The sequence below is a fragment of the Thamnophis sirtalis genome, unplaced genomic scaffold, assembly GCF_051295495.1.
Source record: "Thamnophis sirtalis isolate CommonGarterSnake01/CBP01778 unplaced genomic scaffold, rThaSir2_p1.2 scaffold_1, whole genome shotgun sequence".
NCBI lineage: Eukaryota > Metazoa > Chordata > Lepidosauria > Squamata > Natricidae > Thamnophis > Thamnophis sirtalis.
In genome coordinates, this window is record NW_028261381.1 from 169558188 (window position 1) to 169577528 (window position 19341).

General features: G+C 43.2%; 1 protein-coding gene across 6 annotated transcripts in view; it reads right to left on the reverse strand.

Annotated features, from left to right (window-relative positions):
- Positions 1-19341, reverse strand: part of PIP5K1C (phosphatidylinositol-4-phosphate 5-kinase type 1 gamma) — a 79580-nt gene that overhangs the window by 48819 nt on the left and 11420 nt on the right. For all 6 annotated transcript variants that reach the window (XM_087703275.1, XM_087703271.1, XM_087703272.1 and 3 more), the window contains exon 2: positions 3780-3811. In XM_087703275.1, coding sequence (XP_087559401.1) covers positions 3780-3811 — 32 coding nt within the window. The remainder of the gene's footprint in view (positions 1-3779; positions 3812-19341) is intronic.

A 19341-nucleotide genomic window follows, 5' to 3' on the forward strand; every position in this document is an offset into this window, starting at 1 on the left:
CCTGACCGGAACTGGATGAGTGGAAGCTGCCAGCGTGGCAGTGGGAGATTGGACCATGTGATGGACTTGTGGTTGTGGGGGCAAGATCTTGAACTTTCAACTAGGTGGGGAAAACCAGGAAGTTTTCAGATTCGGGTTTTCCCAGATGCGCCAACATGGCTCTCTTAATCAATTGGAACTTTGAGCAATACTTTGTCTTGGACTCTGATTTACTTTTGGATGCTATTTGGAACCCTGACAAAGAAAAGATCTCTGTTTATTTAAGAATAAATTACAAGGCAAAGCTGCCACAAGCCTTAGAGAAAAGGGGCTGGACCTAAGACAAATGACTTTAAGTTTTCTTTTTAAGAGTTAAGATAATTTTTCCAAACCCTCTTGTTATCAAAATCGAACATTTCCCTAGTCTGGGGACACTGATGTGACAGATTTCCGCTCTCTAGTCTCTGCTCTTCATCTCGGGAAATCTTCTACAACCTTTCTCCTTTTGTCATACCGGGGTGGAAAGACAAACTTTCCAGGGCACCAATCACTAGTTATCATCTGTTACCTCTTCGGAAGAGTTGCTCATAGCCCTGTCATCTTTCTGCAGCTCTACTCTAGGGCACCTGACCCTTTCCCAAGTCCGGTTCTCAGCAAATAGCTCGGTTGGTTCTCAAAGCTTATTGCTGATGACAAGCCTGGCACAATGATAAATCCAGCAAATAATAGAACTGCTTATGCACCGAAGTGAAAAGAGGCAGCATACGCATTTCTCTCTGACTCCAGGCAGTTAGGAACACAGCCAGCGTAGCAGGCAGCTCTGCTTACGAAAACCCCTTTGTATGATTGAGCAATTCTGACTCCAGACCTGTCCTTGGGCTCCACGAATGTAGGCAGATACGCAAGGCCCTCCCTTGCAAACCCTTCATCTACCCTTTGCTTACTTATTTATTCTTAGCATTTATCATTCTGTGTGTGTACAGGTAGTCCTTGACGTATGACCACAGTTGAGTCCAAGACTTGTTAAGTGAGACATTTCTGAAGTGAGTTTTGCCCCGTTTTATGACTTTTCTTGACACAGTTAGCACTAGCAGTATCGATAGCACTTAAGACTTATATACCGCTTCATAGTGCTTTTACAGTCCTCTCTAAGTAGCGTTCAGTCAGCATATTGTCCCCAACAATCTGGATCCTCATTTTACCCACCTCAAAAGGATGGAAAGCGGAGTCAAGCTTGAACCGGTCAGGACTGAACTGCTGGCAGTCGGCAGAATTAGCCTGCAATACTGCATTCTAACCACAGCGCCACCACTTCAGTGGTTAAGTGAATCTGGTTTCCCCATTGACTTTGCTTGTCAGAAAGTCACAAAGGTTGATCATATATCCTAGTACACTGCAGACATCATAAATGTGAGTCAGTTGCCAATTGTCTGAATTTTGATCACGTGCTGCAATGGTGTGTGTGAAAAGTATGAAAATGGTCATAAGTCATTTTTTTCAGTGACTGTTGAGCGGTCGCTAAATGAACTGTTGTAAAGTCGAGGACTACCTGTATCACCAAATAAGTCAAGTCAACCCACAGGCAACCTAATTAAAACAACCAGCCAAGTAAAACAGGGTGAGCGTTATTAAAACTGAAATCACAAAATATTGTTGTTGTTGTTGTTATTGTTCCTAAGTACTTGCTTACAATGAAATTATTGCAAAACACCTGGTCTAAAGGCAGTGAGGTTTGTTGGATGGTTAGCCAATTATAACAATGGGAAAACTACAACACAAGGCAAAGATGGAACACAATAACATAATTAAAATGAAGTTTTCCATCTTAAACAGTTTTTGGAAAGTTTAAGAGGGAGGGAGGCAGTCTTAATTCCAGGAGAAAACTATTTCGTAAGGCTGGATCACGTCTTGGCCTCTATTTTCCTTTCTTCACGAAAGTGAGGTAATGAAACATTTAGCCCAACACCCTTGTGTGTCTGATGTCAAGGTTACAAATAATGTTAAAATACACAGCGATGACATCACAGGGTAAGTATGCAAAACAAGGCATCCCAGATGGAAGATGTATAGCAAAGCCACTCGTGGGCTGAACTGAAGCTGTTTGCTGCACTAACAATGTGCATTTGTGAATAATTCACTTGCACACAAACAGACTTCTCCTCCCCTTCCGGCTCTTTCAGTAGTCTTGTGTTAAATTTCTCAACTGGAATGATGAGTCATGCCTTTAAGCCATGGTTGTTTTAATTATGCTTTGCTGATTTAGTCAAAATAAGGTGGTTTGCACAAAAATCTTCATCGTCTCAGCCCAAAGTATACCTGTTTGATTAGTACCCTGGGTGAACCCAGATTCAGCATGCTAAGTGGATCTTGTGAACTAAATCAAATTTTGCTGAAATAGGTTTTATTTGTCATTTTTATCTGTCCTCATCACGATCTTCGGGACTGATCATATAGGTTGAATTATTTTCACCGTGTAAAATGAGCCGTCCTTCAAGCTAGAACATCCAAGCAAGTGTAAAATGCTGTAAGAATTATAATGGGCGCTCAAGTGTCTTTACAAAAGACTTACAATGTCATCTGAACTCCTTGTTCCCTTGTAGCAACGGTCAGTAAGCCTGGCTCTTTAACAAAGCAAAAATGCCTCCCCTCTCCTTTGGGGCAGCAATGTGGGTCAAGATTGGAACAAGGGGGTGAGCTTGTGGTTATGCGAGTCAAAGGAAGGACTATTCAGAGCCAGTTTGGTCTGATGGTACTTTGTAGCACTATGCTACAAAGTAGGAGACAATGAATTCTAGTCATGCTTTAACCATGAAAGTCAGCTTGTTGACTTTAGGCCAATTGCCAGTGATTTCTAGCTCTGCCTTAGTCATGAAAACTAGCTGGGTGATAAAATGGGGAAATATAATGCAGGTAGTCCTCAACTTAGAACCACAAGTGAGCCCAAAATTTATGTCACTAAGTGAGAAAAATTGTTAAATGAGTTTGGCCCATTTTACAACTTTTCTTACAACATTTGTTTCTTATTGCAGTTGTTAAATTAGTAACACAATTGTTAAGTGAATCAGATTTCCCCATTGACTTTGCTTGTCAGTAGGTCTCAAAAGGTGATCACATGACCCTGGGAAACTACAACTGTCATAAATATGAGTCAGTTGTCAAACATCCAAATGTAAATCACGTGACCACGAGGATGCTACAACGATCATAAGTGGGAAAAACAGCCACTTTTTTCAGTAATGATGTAACTTTGAACGATGACTAAATGAATTGTCGTAAGTGAAGGACTACCACCTGTATTATATCATATATCAATAGCACTTACACTTATCTACCGCATTATAGTGCTTTACAACACAAAGCTGTTTACAGAGTCAACATACATACATATTCATTCATTCATTCATTCATTCATTCATTCATTCAAGGACACTCCTGGGAAGGAAGTCGTTTGCCTAAAGAACCTTGGAGAACCTGGTTCTCAAATTCTTTAGCATCTTCACTAAATACTCTGATTAATGAGCTCTACCGGAAATCACTTGCTTTATTTAAAAAAAAAAAAACAAAATCTTCCCATGTGCATATAACTGCACTATTCTAACAATCTACGGAACCTATAGATCCAGAGAAATATGGATATCTACAGAAATGGTTATTGCCTCACATTTCATCAGAGAAATGTACTGTTATTTCTGTTAACTTTTATTTTATTTACCAGATCTGTTTCTCATGGAATATATAGTGAGTGTATAAAACTGTATTTCCAAAAGCAGCTAAGAATGCCAATAAATGCAAATGTTTACCTCTGTCAGAACGGCCTTCTTCAAAGCCAGCCCTGAAAAAAAAGAAGAACATGGTGAGGAGATGAACACAAAAATAATCTGTTTTTTACAATCCCATTCCTAACCTAGGTAGAAGCTCTGGGGTGAAAGCTGCCAGAAAACATGGCTTCCCTCTGTCCTTCTTAAAGGAAACTTCCAAATCTGCCTTCAAACGTTCCTATTAAAAATTCATTTTGTCCAAATCAAAATGATCAGGCTTCCCCCCACTTCAATTATTCCCTTCTCTCCCAACTTTCTAAAGGTGAGGCTTTTATGCATGTCTACAAGTGGACATGCAAAATATTTCAACTCTCAACTATTTCAAATTCAAAATAGCGGATTCAAATTTGAAATTAACTGTTCCAACCTTGCTGAAATGTTCCAGCACGAATTCTGATCAGAACAGTTATGTTCCAAGCTGCTGTTTTGAAGTAGATTAGGCCTCCTCCGAGTTCCATCTGCCGGTCAATGTCGACTGGCAACCACGCGGAGGAGAGCCTTCTCGGTGGCAGCTCCGACCCTATGGAACGATCTCCCCGTGGAGATTCGTACCCTCACCACCCTCCCGACCTTCCGCACAGCCTTTAAAATCTGGCTATCCCGTCAGGCCTGGGGTTAAAGACCGTAACCCACCCGAATAGTATGAATGTTGTGCTTTTAATGATGCATTGTCTTATGTGTTAATTGTTTGTTCCCCCCCCCCTTTTTCGAGTTGTAAGCCGCCCTGAGTCCCCCCAGGGAAAAGGGCGGCATATAAATAAACTACTAAGACTAAGACTAAGTCGGAATATTTCCAGAGTAGTTTATGTGAGCAATGAAACATCAAGCACACCATGCTGTTTGCTATTAAGCAGCCTCTATTAAAGATAATGGGATTTTCTTCTCAATAAAACAGAGATGTGGGCTGGAACATTTTATGGAGTAGAAATTTGCCTCCAAAAATTTTCCACCTCAGGCAAGTTTGGCAGTTTCAAAGTTGGATAGAATTTGCTACCAATAAAGGAGAACGTCTGTAGCTCAGGGTTGAAATGAGGGATTCTTGGTGCTCTCTGAGCTTGCTTGTTTTCTTGCATATGTTTCATTACCCAATTAGGCAACATCATCAGTGCACTGATGTTATCTACTTTGGGTAATAAAATATCTGCAAGAAAACAACCAAGAGCGTCAAGGACCCCTCACAGAATGTGTTTTTTTCTAGGTGACTGCTCAAAAAAGAAAAAAAGTTTGAAACATGTCCATCTCCCCCCTTGCGTCAAACAATTTAGCCCACGTCTTTGAACAGGATGTAGATACTGAATATGGTAATCAGAATTCTATTCATTTGCATAGGAAAAATATTCCCATTCAATCTTTTCTGGAACCGCCACATCCCTGTAAGTAAATGAAGCAGATTACTTGGGAAGCTTTCTACCCATTGCCAAATTGTCACATTCAAGCCATCAAATCCCATCTCAATTCTTCCACCTACATTTCAGGAGGAGCCTTAAGAAGGCCAATAATGACTCTGAATAACAATACTCATTTCTCCACCCAGAAAACTGGCGTTCCCAAAAGAAGTCTCATCTGTCCTTCATTCAACATTTATTTATTTATTTATGCCAGATGCTTATAGGATTACCCAGTTTATGCATCGTAACTGTGGGAGGCTCACCCCACCATAAATAAAATCAAAGGAAACAATTAAACCAACACCCACAAATCCCAGTTTTCAAACAAAAGAAACTTAAGGCTTGTGATTCCTCTCTGCCCAATACGACTACAATTGGGATTAGAATTTCCATTGCTAAGCAAGGCAGTTTTTTTTTAACCTGGTTTTATAACCTTTTTTTTGACATGGTTGTTAACGGAATCACTGCAGATGTTAACTGGGCTACGTAGTCGTTAAATGAATCTGATGTCTCCCATTTGGCTTTGTCAGAAACCAGCTGAGAAGGTTGCAAATGGATCGTGTGACCCTAGGACACTGCAAAGGTCATAAATTGTGAACCTATGGCACGTGTGCCAGAGGTGGCAAGCAGAGCTCTCTCTGTCACCAGCTGCTCTTTTGGATTCCGACGTGCATACTGGTCTTTGTGTGCCTGAGTCAGGGGTTCACAGAGGTTTGGCCGATCCTCTAGCGAAGATTCTGTGCAGTTCGGTGAACCCCCAAATCCCACTCCTGACTGGCCCTGCCCACCACCCCCTCTCCTCTCAGGAGTCTCCACGCAGTCCATTCATCATGCCACATAAGTGCAGGGCCTGCGTGGAGGCTCGGGGGGTGGGGGGAATGGGCTTACCGGAAGTCCGGAAACAGGCCTGGGGAAGCAGTTTTCACCCTCCCAGAGGCTCCAGGAAAGCCTCCGGAGCTGGGGAGGGTGAAAAAGCCCCCCCCCCCCGCTGTGGAGCAGGAGGCCAACTAGGCCATGCCCACCATGGCCACGCCCAGTGTTAGGTAAGCTCCCCGTTGGGAGAGCAAGTATGTTTAGTGAAGCGTTGTGAGAGTTGTGTTGGAGAACACACAAACCAGCATACAGAGACACTGCAGTTTAAAAAGACTTTTACTTTTGTGGAAATAGAGGTATCAGAGTCCATCAAACAGTCCAAGTCATACACAGATAAGACAGTCAGTCATCAACGTCTTTCAGTTAAGGGATAATCCAAATAACACAGTCCAGTATCATATAATCAGGTCAGTACTCAAAGATTGCTAGCAGTTGCAAAACTTACAATAGCTCACGGCACTTTCTCACAGCCAGCTTCCAAAAACACTCTGATCAGATCAGCCCAGCATCTAACAAGCAGAGAGCTAACAGTCGTTCTGGCTCCCTCTTATGGCCGATTGAGGAAAACAGCAACCAATCACATTTTACAGTATGATTTAAAGAAACAGGTATAACATTATTACATGATTTATATATTGCCAACCCAACCGTTAGATTATATTCCTAACATCCAGCCAGCAACAGGGCAGCAAATCCGTTGCTGCAGTTTTTGAAGTTCCCGCATGTGCACCAGCCAGCTGGTCTTCGGGTCCCGGCCCTTGTGTGTGTATTCCAGTTTGGGCACTCAGTGCCAAAACAAAGGTTCCCCATCACTGATCTATGCTCTTGCTAACTGCCCAAATTTTGTCCAAATAACCATGAGGACGTTGTGATGGTCATAAGTGCAATGACCAGTCATGAATCACTTTTTTCAGTGTCACTGTAAATGGGAATAGTCACTGAACAAATGGTTGTTAAGCCAAGGACTGCATGTAATATCTTCTGAAGTGGTATGGTGGAGACACAGGTTTACAGCATATCAGTCTTCAGAATTCTGGATTGTGTCATTTTAAAATACGATTTTGGGTACCCCAGAATGAGTGGATTTTTTAAAAAAAAATCTTTTGGAGGATGAGAGGCAGCCAAGGAACAAAAATGGTTAGCCTTGAATGTTTAAGGCGCTGATTACGTGATATTCCTTGAACCATCCCTTGTGGAAAAAAAGCAGATGGATTTTCCCAGTGAAGAAACCGATGTTTTTTTTCCCTGTTTCTGTTTGTTTAAAGGGCAAATTAAGTGCCTTAAGACTCTGCAAGGCTTAAGATACCCATTTGCCCTTAAAAAAAACCACACACACAGCAATAGGAAAAGAGGCTTTCAGCTCTGCCCACTCCAGCAAGACTTTTGTGTTGCCAGGTACACACCTTCTCTCCAGGCAGGACAGAAAAACAAAGTGCAGCCCCAAGGCCAAACAAACTAACCACCCTAATTATTTTTAATTCATTATTTGGAAAAATTATCAGTTCTTTTTTCTCACTCGTCTCTCCCAAGACTAAACTATCCGGTTCAAGAAAATCAACCTGATTTCATCCACGGTTACAGAAAAGCAACAGCTGCAGAGATTTTTTTATTATTTTTTATTCATCCCTCTAAAAAAAAAACAACCCTTATTTAAAACTAGGGCTTGTAAAATTAGCTTCATTTCCCCCCCCCCCCCCACTCTTTCACCCTCCTAATTGCTTCTCTTTTGTTATTTTGGATAGGAAGCTTACAGGCTGAGATTTGTTATAACCGGTACACATGATCATCTACACTTGGAATCCTTCTTAGCTGAAGAGCAGGTGGTGATGCTTTAAATCAAGAGGCTGTGAATGACTGGCGCTCAGCTATTACGGATATCCTTGACTTACAACAGTTCCTTTAGTGACAATTCAAAGTTACAACAGAACTGGAAAAAAGTGAATTAGGACCATTTTGCCACTTACGACCGTTGGAGCATGATCAAAATTCAGCCACTTGGCAACCGACTCCTATTTATGACGGTTGCAGAGTGCTGGGGGTGGTGGTCATGTGTTCACTTTTTGTGACTTTTTGACAAGCAAACTCAATGAGGAAGCCAGATTCATTTAGCAAGTGTGTTGATAACTCGACAGCTGCACTGATTCACTTATCAACAACCATGGCAAGAAGGATCATAAAATGGGGCAAAATTCACTTAATTTTCTCACTTAGGCAATAAAAATGTTGGGCTCAGTTGTAATTGTAAGTCGAGGAATTTATCTGTGCTGGCCATTACTGGAAGAGGATGGCCAGCAACAGCAATGATGAAAGATCTCAATGGCCAGGCTGGAGATAAAATATCCGGGAAAAGATCTAAGTTCTAAGAGTGTGGAATGCCATCAATATAGTTTACTTGGACTTGAGTAAGGCATTTGATAAGGTAGACCATAACCTACTACTAGATAAAGTAGAAGAATGTGGATTAAGCAGCATCACCACCAGATAGATTCATAACTGGCTGACCAACCGCACTCAACGTGTAGTCCTCAATGGAACTGCATCTACATGGAGGGAAGTATGCAGTGGAGTACCCCAAGGCTCTGTTTTAGGCCCAGTACTCTTCAACATCTTCATCAATGATTTGGACGAGGGAATAAATGGGGAACTCATCAAATTTGGAGATGACACCAGCTGGCAGGAATAGCCAACACTCCAGAAGACAGGTTCAAGATACAGAAGGATCTTGACAAACTTGAACGTTGGGCACTATATAATAAAATGAAATTCAATGGTGAAAAGAGTAAGGTTCTACATTTAGGCAACAAAAACGAAATGCACAGGTACAGTATAGGTGGTACCTTGCTCAATAGTAGTAACTGTGAAAAGGATCTTGGAGTCCTAGTGGACAACCATTTAAATATGAGCCAGCAGTGTGCAGCAGCTGCCAAAAAAGCCAGCACAGTTCTAGGCTATATAAACAGAGGATAGAATCAAGATCATGTGAAGTGTTAATACCACTTTATAATGCCTTGGTAAGGCCACACTTGGAATACTGCATTCAGTTTTGGTCACCATGATGTAGAAAAGATGTGGAGACTCTAGAAAGAGTGCAGAGAAGAGCAACAAAGATGATTAGGAGACTGGAGGCTAAAACATATGAAGAACGGTTGCAGGAACTGGGTATGTCTAGTTTAATGAAAAGAAGGACTAGAGGAGACATGATAGCAGTGTTCCAATATCTCAGGGGTTGCCACAAAGAAGAGGGAGTCAAACTATTTTCCAAGGCACCTGAGGGTAGAACAAGAAGCAATGGGTGGAAACTAATCAATGAGAGAAGCAACTTAGAACTGAGGAGAAATTTCCTGACAGTTAGAACAATCAATCAGTGGAACAGCTTGCCTCCAGAAGTTGTGAATGCCCCAACACTGGAAGTCTTTAAGAAGATGTTGGATAGCCATTTGTCTGAAACGGTATAGGGTTTTCTGCCTAGGCAGGGGGTTGGACTAGAAGACCTCCAAGGTCCCTTCCAACTCTGCTATTGTATTATTGTATTGTATTGTATTGTATTGTATTGTATTGTATTGTATTGTATTGTATTGTATAGTAAACTAATAATGCTCAATAAACACACAAAATTCTGCTGATAGTCCTCAACTCACAACCCCAGTAGAGATTAGAAAATTGGCTGTTAAGTAGGGCAGTCATTTCGTGAGATATCATGTGACTGCACTTGATTTTACAACCATTTTACTGTGGTCATTAAGTTAATCACCCATGGTTGTTAAGCAAAATATCACGTTATTGCAACTTGCAACCTCCTTCAGGCTTCCCCAGTGACTGGGGGAGTCAGCTGAGAAATCATGTGATTGAAGCTGCACCTTTTTAATGCAACACACACACACAAAACCCAAAGCTTCCATCATGAGTCCTCCATCTTGACTCTTTTGACCACACCCTGCAGATACCTCTGATCCACTAGAAGGTAAGCTTTAAATGCCAGTGTGCTGTAAGCCATGATTTAAAATGGCGAACCACTTCACTGTACTTTAGAGAGAAAAGTGGTGCAACCTAAAAATAGTCAATTAGCAGATGACATGTCATCATCCCCTATGTTTATTTTGCTCCTCCTTCAGGATGTCTGCATCCCATCCAAGTTACACAAGGCAAGCATTGTTACGCACTATCTTTTCATTTAGCTTTCGTAATAAGAGAGTAACTTAGCCTGCCTCTAACTGACAAAAGCTCCTTGTTGATAAATTCCATGGGGTCTTTAATTCCCGGCCAAGAATTCTATTTGATTTTTTTGCTGTAATGATCAAGGCAAGAAGGAAGTCATGCAGGAAGCTGGATTTCACATGCGGCTGGTTTTTCCTGGCATACGAAGAAGAAGCAGCACACAATAACACAGCCACAAGGAAACAAGAGATTCGTCCTCAGCGGCAGGATATTCACAGCAGTACGTGGTGAAGATGAGAGGCGTTTCAAGGGATAAGGGGCGCTTCCTCCATTGCTACAGGAAGGAAGGATCCAGGGGAAAATGCGCTAGCTAAGCTCTTTTCCTGTCCCGCTTCCAGAGCTGGGGATTAGTGGCAACATTGAGGCTAATTAACCCAAGCAGCTTAACTTGCAAGTAATAAAAGTTCCTGAGCCAAGCATAGCCCAGGTAGGTGAGCGCTTTAGTCCCAGAAGGGCCTAATCAGCTATTTTGGGAAGGGGAAGAAAAATAGCAACAAGTATTTCTGCATGCTTCCCTTTAAAGAGCCAAGACACCGGTCCAATTTGAAAGAACAACACAGGTTATTTTTTAAAACAAATAAACTTCTCCACTGAGTATCTGCTGGGAGTTGCCAACAAACCTGGGGAAAAGCGGGTACTTATCTCCTTAAGAAGATCACACATGGCCTAGTTTCAGGGAAGGAAAAGAAAAAGCAAGTCACAATTTTATGCCAACCAGGCAATGTTCTACAGATAGTCCTCGACTTACGACCACAGTTGAGCCCAAAATTTCTCTTGCTAAATGGGACATTTGTTACGTGAATTTTGCCCCGTTTTACGACCTTTCTTGACACGCTTGTTAAGTGAAATCACTGCAGTCGTTAAGCTAGTATCCTGCTTGTCAAGTGAATCCGGCTTCCCCATTGACTTTGCTTGTCAGAAGTTTTCAAAAAAGATGATCACACATGACCCGGGGACACTGCGACGGTCATAAATATGAGCCAGTTGCAAACTGTCTGAATTTTCATGTGACCATGAGAATACTGCAACAATCGTAAGGATGAAAAATGATCCTAAATCACTTTTTTTCAGTGATGTTGTCATTTCAGAACGGTTACTAAACAAAACATTGGGCCTTCAGGCCTGCCACGTTTTCCACAGTGGGAAACTGGGAACGGGGGGATTGTATGGAGTATGGGAGAGATATAGTCAAAATAACATTCCTTTCTCGGAGAGTCAAGGACACCTTGCCCTGCAGCTGCGATGGTGTGACTGGGAGGCGTCTCCAGTTTTGGATGGCGCCTGGTTGGATCATGTGATGGATACGTGGGTGCTGGGCAGGGACTGGGGCTTTCTTTTGGGTGGGGAAAAAACCTGGAAGCTTTCAGCTTCGGGTTTTCCCAGATGTTCCAATATGACATCTCTAATAAAATGGAACTTTGAGGAACTTCAAGCCTCGGAGTCGTCTTTCGTTGGGGATGTTATGTGGAACTCTGATAAGAGGTCAGGGCCTTTAGGAAGGTCAAAAGGATGGGGGCAAATCTCTCACCTGGATTGGGGGGGGGGGTTATGATGTTCCAGAGGGAGAGACAGAAAGTCAGCCGAAGCATGGAACTCAACATCTTCAGCAACAGTTCTGGGGGTACCCACTTTCATATCCCCTAGAGACTCCCCCTTCCTTTACCGCCATGGCCCCCACTGTAATGCACCCTGCTGTAACTTGTGGATGAGACAACACCCAGGAGAGTCCAGCAGACCAGAGAAGCTGGAAGAACAGCGGCTGTTTCGGCAGAACTAGTTTGCTGCCTCATTGTGATTACCTCCTGATTAATGCCTTGAGGCTAGTTTCTTACTAGAGTATTTATTAATTTATGAATAATGAAACAGGACCTGCACAATGGTGAAGAGCTTTTGGTGGACTGAAGTGCCCTCAATGGCACTTGAATTATAAACTCAAGTCAAAGAAGATACAATGCTGGCTATGGGTATGAAGAGAAGCCATCCACAAAAAGTTATTCATCTTAGTAGACATTCTGATACTGGAGAAGTGAATGCATGAATAAGAAACCAAATCAAGACACTGAAGGTCTTGACTGAACTGAAATCAATGCCAGGGCTGATTTAGGCTACCTTGGAGGAGTTATGTATTGTCCCAGGAAGGCTGACATGTTCCCACTGTTTACAGGTGGTCCTTGAGTTACAATAGTTCATTTAGTGAACGTTCAAAGATACAATGGCACTGAAAAAAAGTGACACGATCATTTTCATACTTGTGACATCCCCATCAGTGGTAGGATTCAAAAGTTTTTACTACCGGTTCTGTGGGCGTGGCTTGGTGGGTGTGGCATGACTTGGTGAGCGTGGCTTGAGGGTGGGGTGCGGTGGCAGGGGAAGGATACTGTAAAATCTCCATTTCCTCCCCACTCCAGGGGAAGGTTGCTGCAGAATCCCCATTCCCGCCCGATCAGCTGGGACTCGGGAGGCAGAGAATAGATGGGGGTATTTACCGGTTCTCCGAACCACTCAAAATTTCCGCTACTGGTTCTCAAGAACTGGTCAGAACTTGCTGAATGCCACCTCTGGTCCTATGGTCACGTGATCAAAATTGAGACACTTGGCAATTGACTCATATTTATGACCACTGCAGTGTCCTGGAGCCCCAAGGTCCCTTTGTGCAACCTTCTGACAAGCAGTTAATGGGGAAACCAGATTCCCCTAACAGCCGAGTTACTAACTTAACAATGGCAGTGATTCATTTCACAACCGTGGCCAGAAAAATCATAAAATGGGACCAAACTCACTTAACAAATGTCTCACTTAGCAACAGAAATTTTGAGCTCAAGTGTGGTCATAAGTTGAGGACTACCTGTACTTGGGAGACCTTTCAGTAGAAGGGGATAGAAAAGGGAGATAAAATAAATACATCTACAAAAAACACGGAGAGCATGAGGATGGGGATCAGATCCAAATTACAATGCCAATAAGTCAGGTTTAAGAAAGCAATAATAGGACATTCATAAAAGGCAAAAAAGGCAGGAAAAATAAAGATCTGCCCCAGAACAGGTTCAACCCAGCATATGAAGATTCATTTTTCTCCGCCATACTATTTGCTCTACGCTAAAAAAAAACGTGCAGAAGAGAGATGGTAATAAGGACCAATGACTGTTCTCCCTATAAAGCCTGGACAGCTAAGGGCACAAACAGCATTGGGACATTAAGATATAGTTTTGGAACGATCTGTTCTGTAAACAACATTTTCTCTGCGCCGTTGTATTACGATCACAAATCCAGGCTGAGGTTAAACAAAGTGAGTGCTGGAAGAATAATGTATACAGAAAACCCATTCCTTAGAAAAAGTGTTACCAAAAAGCAGGCACAAGTAGCATTAAGGAAAGACTTAAGGCGGCATAACATTAAGCTTCTGAATGCAGGTAATCTTCGGTTTACAACAGTTCATTGAGTGACCATTCAAAGTTACAACATCACTGAAAAAAGTGACTTAAGGCCGTTTTCCACACTTACCACCACTGTAGCATCCCCATGGTTATATGATCAAAATTCAGATGCTTGGCAACTGGCTCATATTTATGACGGTTGCAGGGTCCTGGGGTCACGTGATCCCTTTTTGTGACCTTCTGACAAGTCAAGTCAATGGGGAAGCCAGATTCACTTAACAACCACGTTACTGACTTAACAACTGCTTAACAATTGTGGCAAGAAAGGATGCAGAATGGGGCAAAGTTCACTTGACAACTGTCTTGCTTTGGGTTCAATTGTGATCATAAGTTGAGGACCATTGCTACTGAAGTTTAATGTTATCCTTTCTTATTTTAAACATTGAAATACTGGCTCCTTAGAATCTAAAATGCTTTCCCCGAGTTTTAATGACTTGGAACTTTATTTAGAAACCTTCTTGAGCTCAGGAGTAAATTTCAAGAAAAAATCCTCCTCGGAGTGTAGCCTTCTGAAAGGAACAAAGGGTGTAGAGGGGTGATGGCGAACCCGGGATATATGTCAAAGGTCCACAACATTTTGGGTGACACATCAGTACCCAACAACAAGTACTCTTGAAGACATGCTCCGTTGTGTTCAATTTTTAGAGGCTGGGTAAGAATGGAGGCTGTGATGGCTAACCTTTTTGTTGTCATGTGCCGAAAGCCCCCCTCCCACGCCCATAATGCAATGTGTGCGCAACCCCACCCCGTGGCCCCTGCCCCCTGTGCATGCACAGATGACCTCCCACGCCCCATTTTGGGCCTAGAAGGCCCTCCTGCAGCCTCCTAGAAGCAAAAATGGGCCGGAAGGGCCCTGAAACACAACCCCGTGCATGTCTCATGCGCGTATCCCACATGCGCCTCACCCACACACACATGCGCGACTGAGACCCAAAAAACAGCTGGCTGATGGGAGGTGCACATGCATGCACGGTAGAGTGCGGGGGGCAGAAAGGGCTCTGCATGCCACCTGTGGCACACTACTACCATCATGGTAGTAAGTTATCGCACAGCCTCTGGACCCTCTGGAAGTCATGCTCTCCAACGCTCCGAAAATCGCACAAGGTTGGGGTGTGCGTTTGCAGTTTTCAGAGGCTGCAGAGGCCCCATCGGAGCCGTTCTCCGAAGCCACTTCACAAATGAAGGCTTTACAGAAGAGGGAGCTGCCTGAGGTAGGCCGCAGGGGCCTGTCAGCAGAAAGAGAACACCGCCTGAAGGCAAGCGTCGTGCGGCAGATCCTGGGGAATCGCACACACAATTGGACTGTATTTTTAATAATCAATATGGAAGGAATTATCTTTTGTCTGGGGTGTGTCTGTGTTTGACATGCCAACAAAGTCAAGTTAGGCATTTTCAGCATATTTGACAAAGACAAAGGGTTCAACCATCACTGGTGTGGATGGCAAAAATGAAGGTGTTTTTGGTGAAGTCCAGGCTATGATAAATGTGGTGATTTAAGAATACAGTAGTTCGGTCCAAAATTTCTGTTGCTAAGCAAAACATTTGTGGTGAGATTTGCCCCATTTTACGATCTTTCTTGCCCCATTTGTTGAATGAATCGCTGCAGCTGTTAAGTTAGCAACATGGTTCTTAAGTGTTCCCCATTGACTTTGCTTGTCAGAAGGTCGCAGAAGGGAATCGTGTGACGCTGGGACCCTGCAACCGTCATAAATTTGAGTCAGTTGCCAAGCATCCGAATTTTGATCGTGTGACCATGGGGATGCTGAAACGGTTGTAAGTGTGAAAAGTGGTCATAAGTCACTTCTTTCAGTGCCGTTGTAACTTTAAGGGTGGTCACTAAATGAACTCTTGTAAGTTGAGGATTACTCCAATAATATTGCAGCTTTTCCTCATAGAAAAGCAGCTGCGGTTATAATCTTAGCTGCGATCCACTGAACTTTATTTCCACTATAAGTAATCCTTGACTTGGTTGAGTATGGCTAACCTCCCTGGTAGTACACGTAGTCCTTGATTTACAACAGTTCAGTTAGTCACTGTTCAAAGTTACAATGCCACTGAAAAAAGAGACATGACCATTTTTCACACTTACGACCTTTGTAGCATCCCCATGGTCATGTAATCAAAATTCAGATGCTTGGCAACTGGTGCATACTTATAACGGTTGCAGCATCCTGGGGGTCACATGATCCCCTTTGGCAACCTTCTGACAAGCAAAGTCAATGGGAAAGCTAGATTCACTTAACAACCGTGTTACCAACTTAGCAACTGCAGTGATTCACTTAACAACTGCTCCCAGAAAGATCATAAACTGGGGCAAAACTCACTTAACAAATGTCTCATTTAACAACAGAAACGTTGGGCTCACAAATTATGGTCGTACATCAAGGACCACCTATACCTATGACCTGGTTCTGAAGTTCTGACAGCCAGTCCCTTCCCCAGTCATTGTGGCTGCGTTTTTGCAGAAAACCAGCATCTACTTCCAGCTTTTGGCAAAACTGGCCCATAACATACGGTTATTTCACTTAACGATCACCACAAGAAAGTCATACAATTGAGTGGGTTACATGGATGACCCATTTTACGACCCTCTCGACTTACAACTCTGATGGGCAGGCTCTGGTACTGATATAAGTCAAGGACTCCCTGTATATCCGTTCTGAGATGCGACAATCAAAACATCACACAATTTTCCAGATGTGGCTGCCTCACTGATTAATTACTGACATTATGATATTGGCGTGGGATGAGGTGGCTCAGTAGCTAAGACGCTGAGCTTGTCGATCAGAAAAGTCGGCAGTTCGAATCTCTAGCACCGCATTACGGAGTGAGCTCCCGTTACTTGTCCCAGCTTCTGCTAGCAGTTCAAAAGCACGTAAAAAATGCAAGTAGAAAAATAGGGACCATTTTGGTGGGAAGGTAACATTCTGTGTGCCTTTGGTGTTTAGTCTTGCCGGCCACATGACCACGGAGACGTCTTCGGACAGCACTGGCTCTTCGACTTTGAAACGGAGATGAGCACCGCCCTCTAGAATCGGGAACGACTAGCACATATGTGCGACGGGAAACTTTACCTTTACGATATTGGCATCTCTATCTTCAATACTGTTTCTTATTATCCCTGTAGTTGGCCTTCTTTCTTTTTTTTTTACAGAGGATGCACACAGTGTGGATACCTTTATTGAACTGCTTACCATTACTCCTCAACCTTTGTCCCCATCAATCATCGCTAACTCTGATCCCATTAGATCCCACCAGCAATCTTCACTCAGCAGGCTATTCCTTATCCTGCTGGACAGCTCCCTAGCATTTAGCCGGAACAAGCTTGCTCTGCTTTTCTACACGTCTTGTCTGTTCAGTTTTCTGGAATGTTTGCTTTATGGTTTTAATGTATTGTATCTGACAGATATTTTGGCTCATTCTGGGATGGTTGCGGAGACTGCCCTAATATTTTAAGATGAGAGGTTGACTTAAAAAGAGTTAACTTTCCCGCCGAGATTGCATGACATACACTTATTTTACATTTGATTTCTAATTTCCAATTAACAGGTCAGATGGGGACAGCCAAGGGCTGAATGTGGCCTAAAGGCTGTATAACACCCAGGTCTATTGCAAAGCATTTCTCATATTCAGTTTCTTTAGAACAGGGGGATGAAACTTGCAGTGTCATGTTGTTGTCATGTGACATATTGTGACTTTCCCCCCTTCATTAAAAGGGGGTGGGCGTGGCCAGCACAAAACGCATCCGGCCCATGAGTTTGACACCTCTGCTTTAGATTATAGAAGGAAGATTGCCAATTTAATTCCTTTCTACTGATGTCCAAATTCCCTTCTCAATCAAAGAACATGAAGAAATCTTCGGAGGTTCTGGGTCAGAGGCAGACTGAACAGTCCTCGGGTGATAGTCAAATAGTCAGAGACACTCTCTCGCGGCATTCATGAGTCATCTAATCCCATCTTAACATCCACTGCAGAAATCCTTTTACTGGAATAACCACCTGTGTTTCACAAATTTTAAGCAGGTCTTCCAAGGTCAAATCTGGTCAACCAGGTGAGAGGAAACCCAAGCGTTTCCAAAGAAGAGTAGCTGGCATTGACCCAGGGGTGGGTTCCAGATCCCGTTGCAACTGGTGCGGTGTAATGGGGCCCGGCGTCCACCATATGAATGCACACAGTGCGCGCGCACGCACATGTGTACTTACTACTTGCGATGCTCCGCAGCTGCTTGGCGGAGCATCGCACAGCCACCATACACCCCATGCGCGTAAGCCCCAAAGAGCTCAAATACCGGTAAGGAGCGCAGGTAGGCAGGCGGGCCCTCTGGAGCACCATACCGGAATGCTACCCGGTGCTCCTGGCAGGCACCGGTACGTCCATACCAGGTCGTACCGGTCATAACCCACCACTGCATTGACCCTGTGGGTCTTCTGAAAGGTTTCAAAAACCTGGTTTTTCGGGGTGGGGGGAATCCAGGTGCTGGAGCTGATTGGAAATGCTGGTGAAACAGTGGAAACTAATTAAGAAGACAAGCAACTGAGAACTGAGGAGGAATTTCCTGACAGTGAGAATAATTAATCAGTGGAACAATTTGCCTCCAGAAATTGTGAATGCTCCAAAACCGGAAGTTTTTAAGAAGAGATTGGATAACCATTTGTCTGGAATCGTATAGGGTTTCCTGCCTAAGCAGGGGGTTGGACTGGAAGACCTCCAAGGCCCCTTCCAACTCTGTTATTCTATTCTATTTTAATAATTCCAGTCACTTTTTGTTGTAGTTGCTACTTTTAATTACAGATGTTTGACTGACTGACCCAAATTTCAGATCAGGACTTCCATTGCTACTGTAAGCAAAGCGACTGTTAGGTCGGCCACACCCAATTTTACCTTTTTTTTTAAAAACCAAGGTTGTTAAGCAAATCACTGCAGTTGTTAAGTGAATTATGTAATTGTTAAGAGAATCTGGTTTCCCCCATTGATTTTGCTTGTCAGGAGCAGGATGGGAAGGTCAGAAATGGCGATCACGTGACTCCAGATTGCTGCAATCGTCATAAATATGTATTTCATTGCCAAGCACCTGAATTTTGATCAGTTGACTACGGGGATCCTGAGATGGGTGTAAGTACGTAGCAGAACTTATGTTATAAGTCACTTTTTTGGAAATTACAGTGCTGCTGTAATTTCAAACAGTTGCTAAATGAACAGTCATAACTCAAGGACTACCTATATATTGCTTTTTGTTGATTATTAATTGTATAAGAGCCAGAGTTAGAATGAAGTATTGCAGGCTGACTCTGCTCACTGCCAGGAGTTCAAGCCTCACTGGCTCCAGATTGACTCAGCCTTCCATCCTTCCGAGATGGATAAAATGAGGATCCAGATTGTCGGGGGAGGATGCTGACTCTGTAAGAGGTTTAGAGGTTTATTCAACTTGTATGCCGCCCTATTCCCGGGGGACTCAGGGCGGCTAACAAACCTGAAGGGAAGGGGCAACCATACAAAAGGAAAGAACAAAAACAAACAACAATACAAAAACGGTTTAAAAGGTCTCAACAAACACTCCAATTCGAGAGGGGATGGAACTCAGCAGCCCCAGGCCTGCTGGAACAGCCAGGTCTTAACGGCTATACGAAAAGCCTG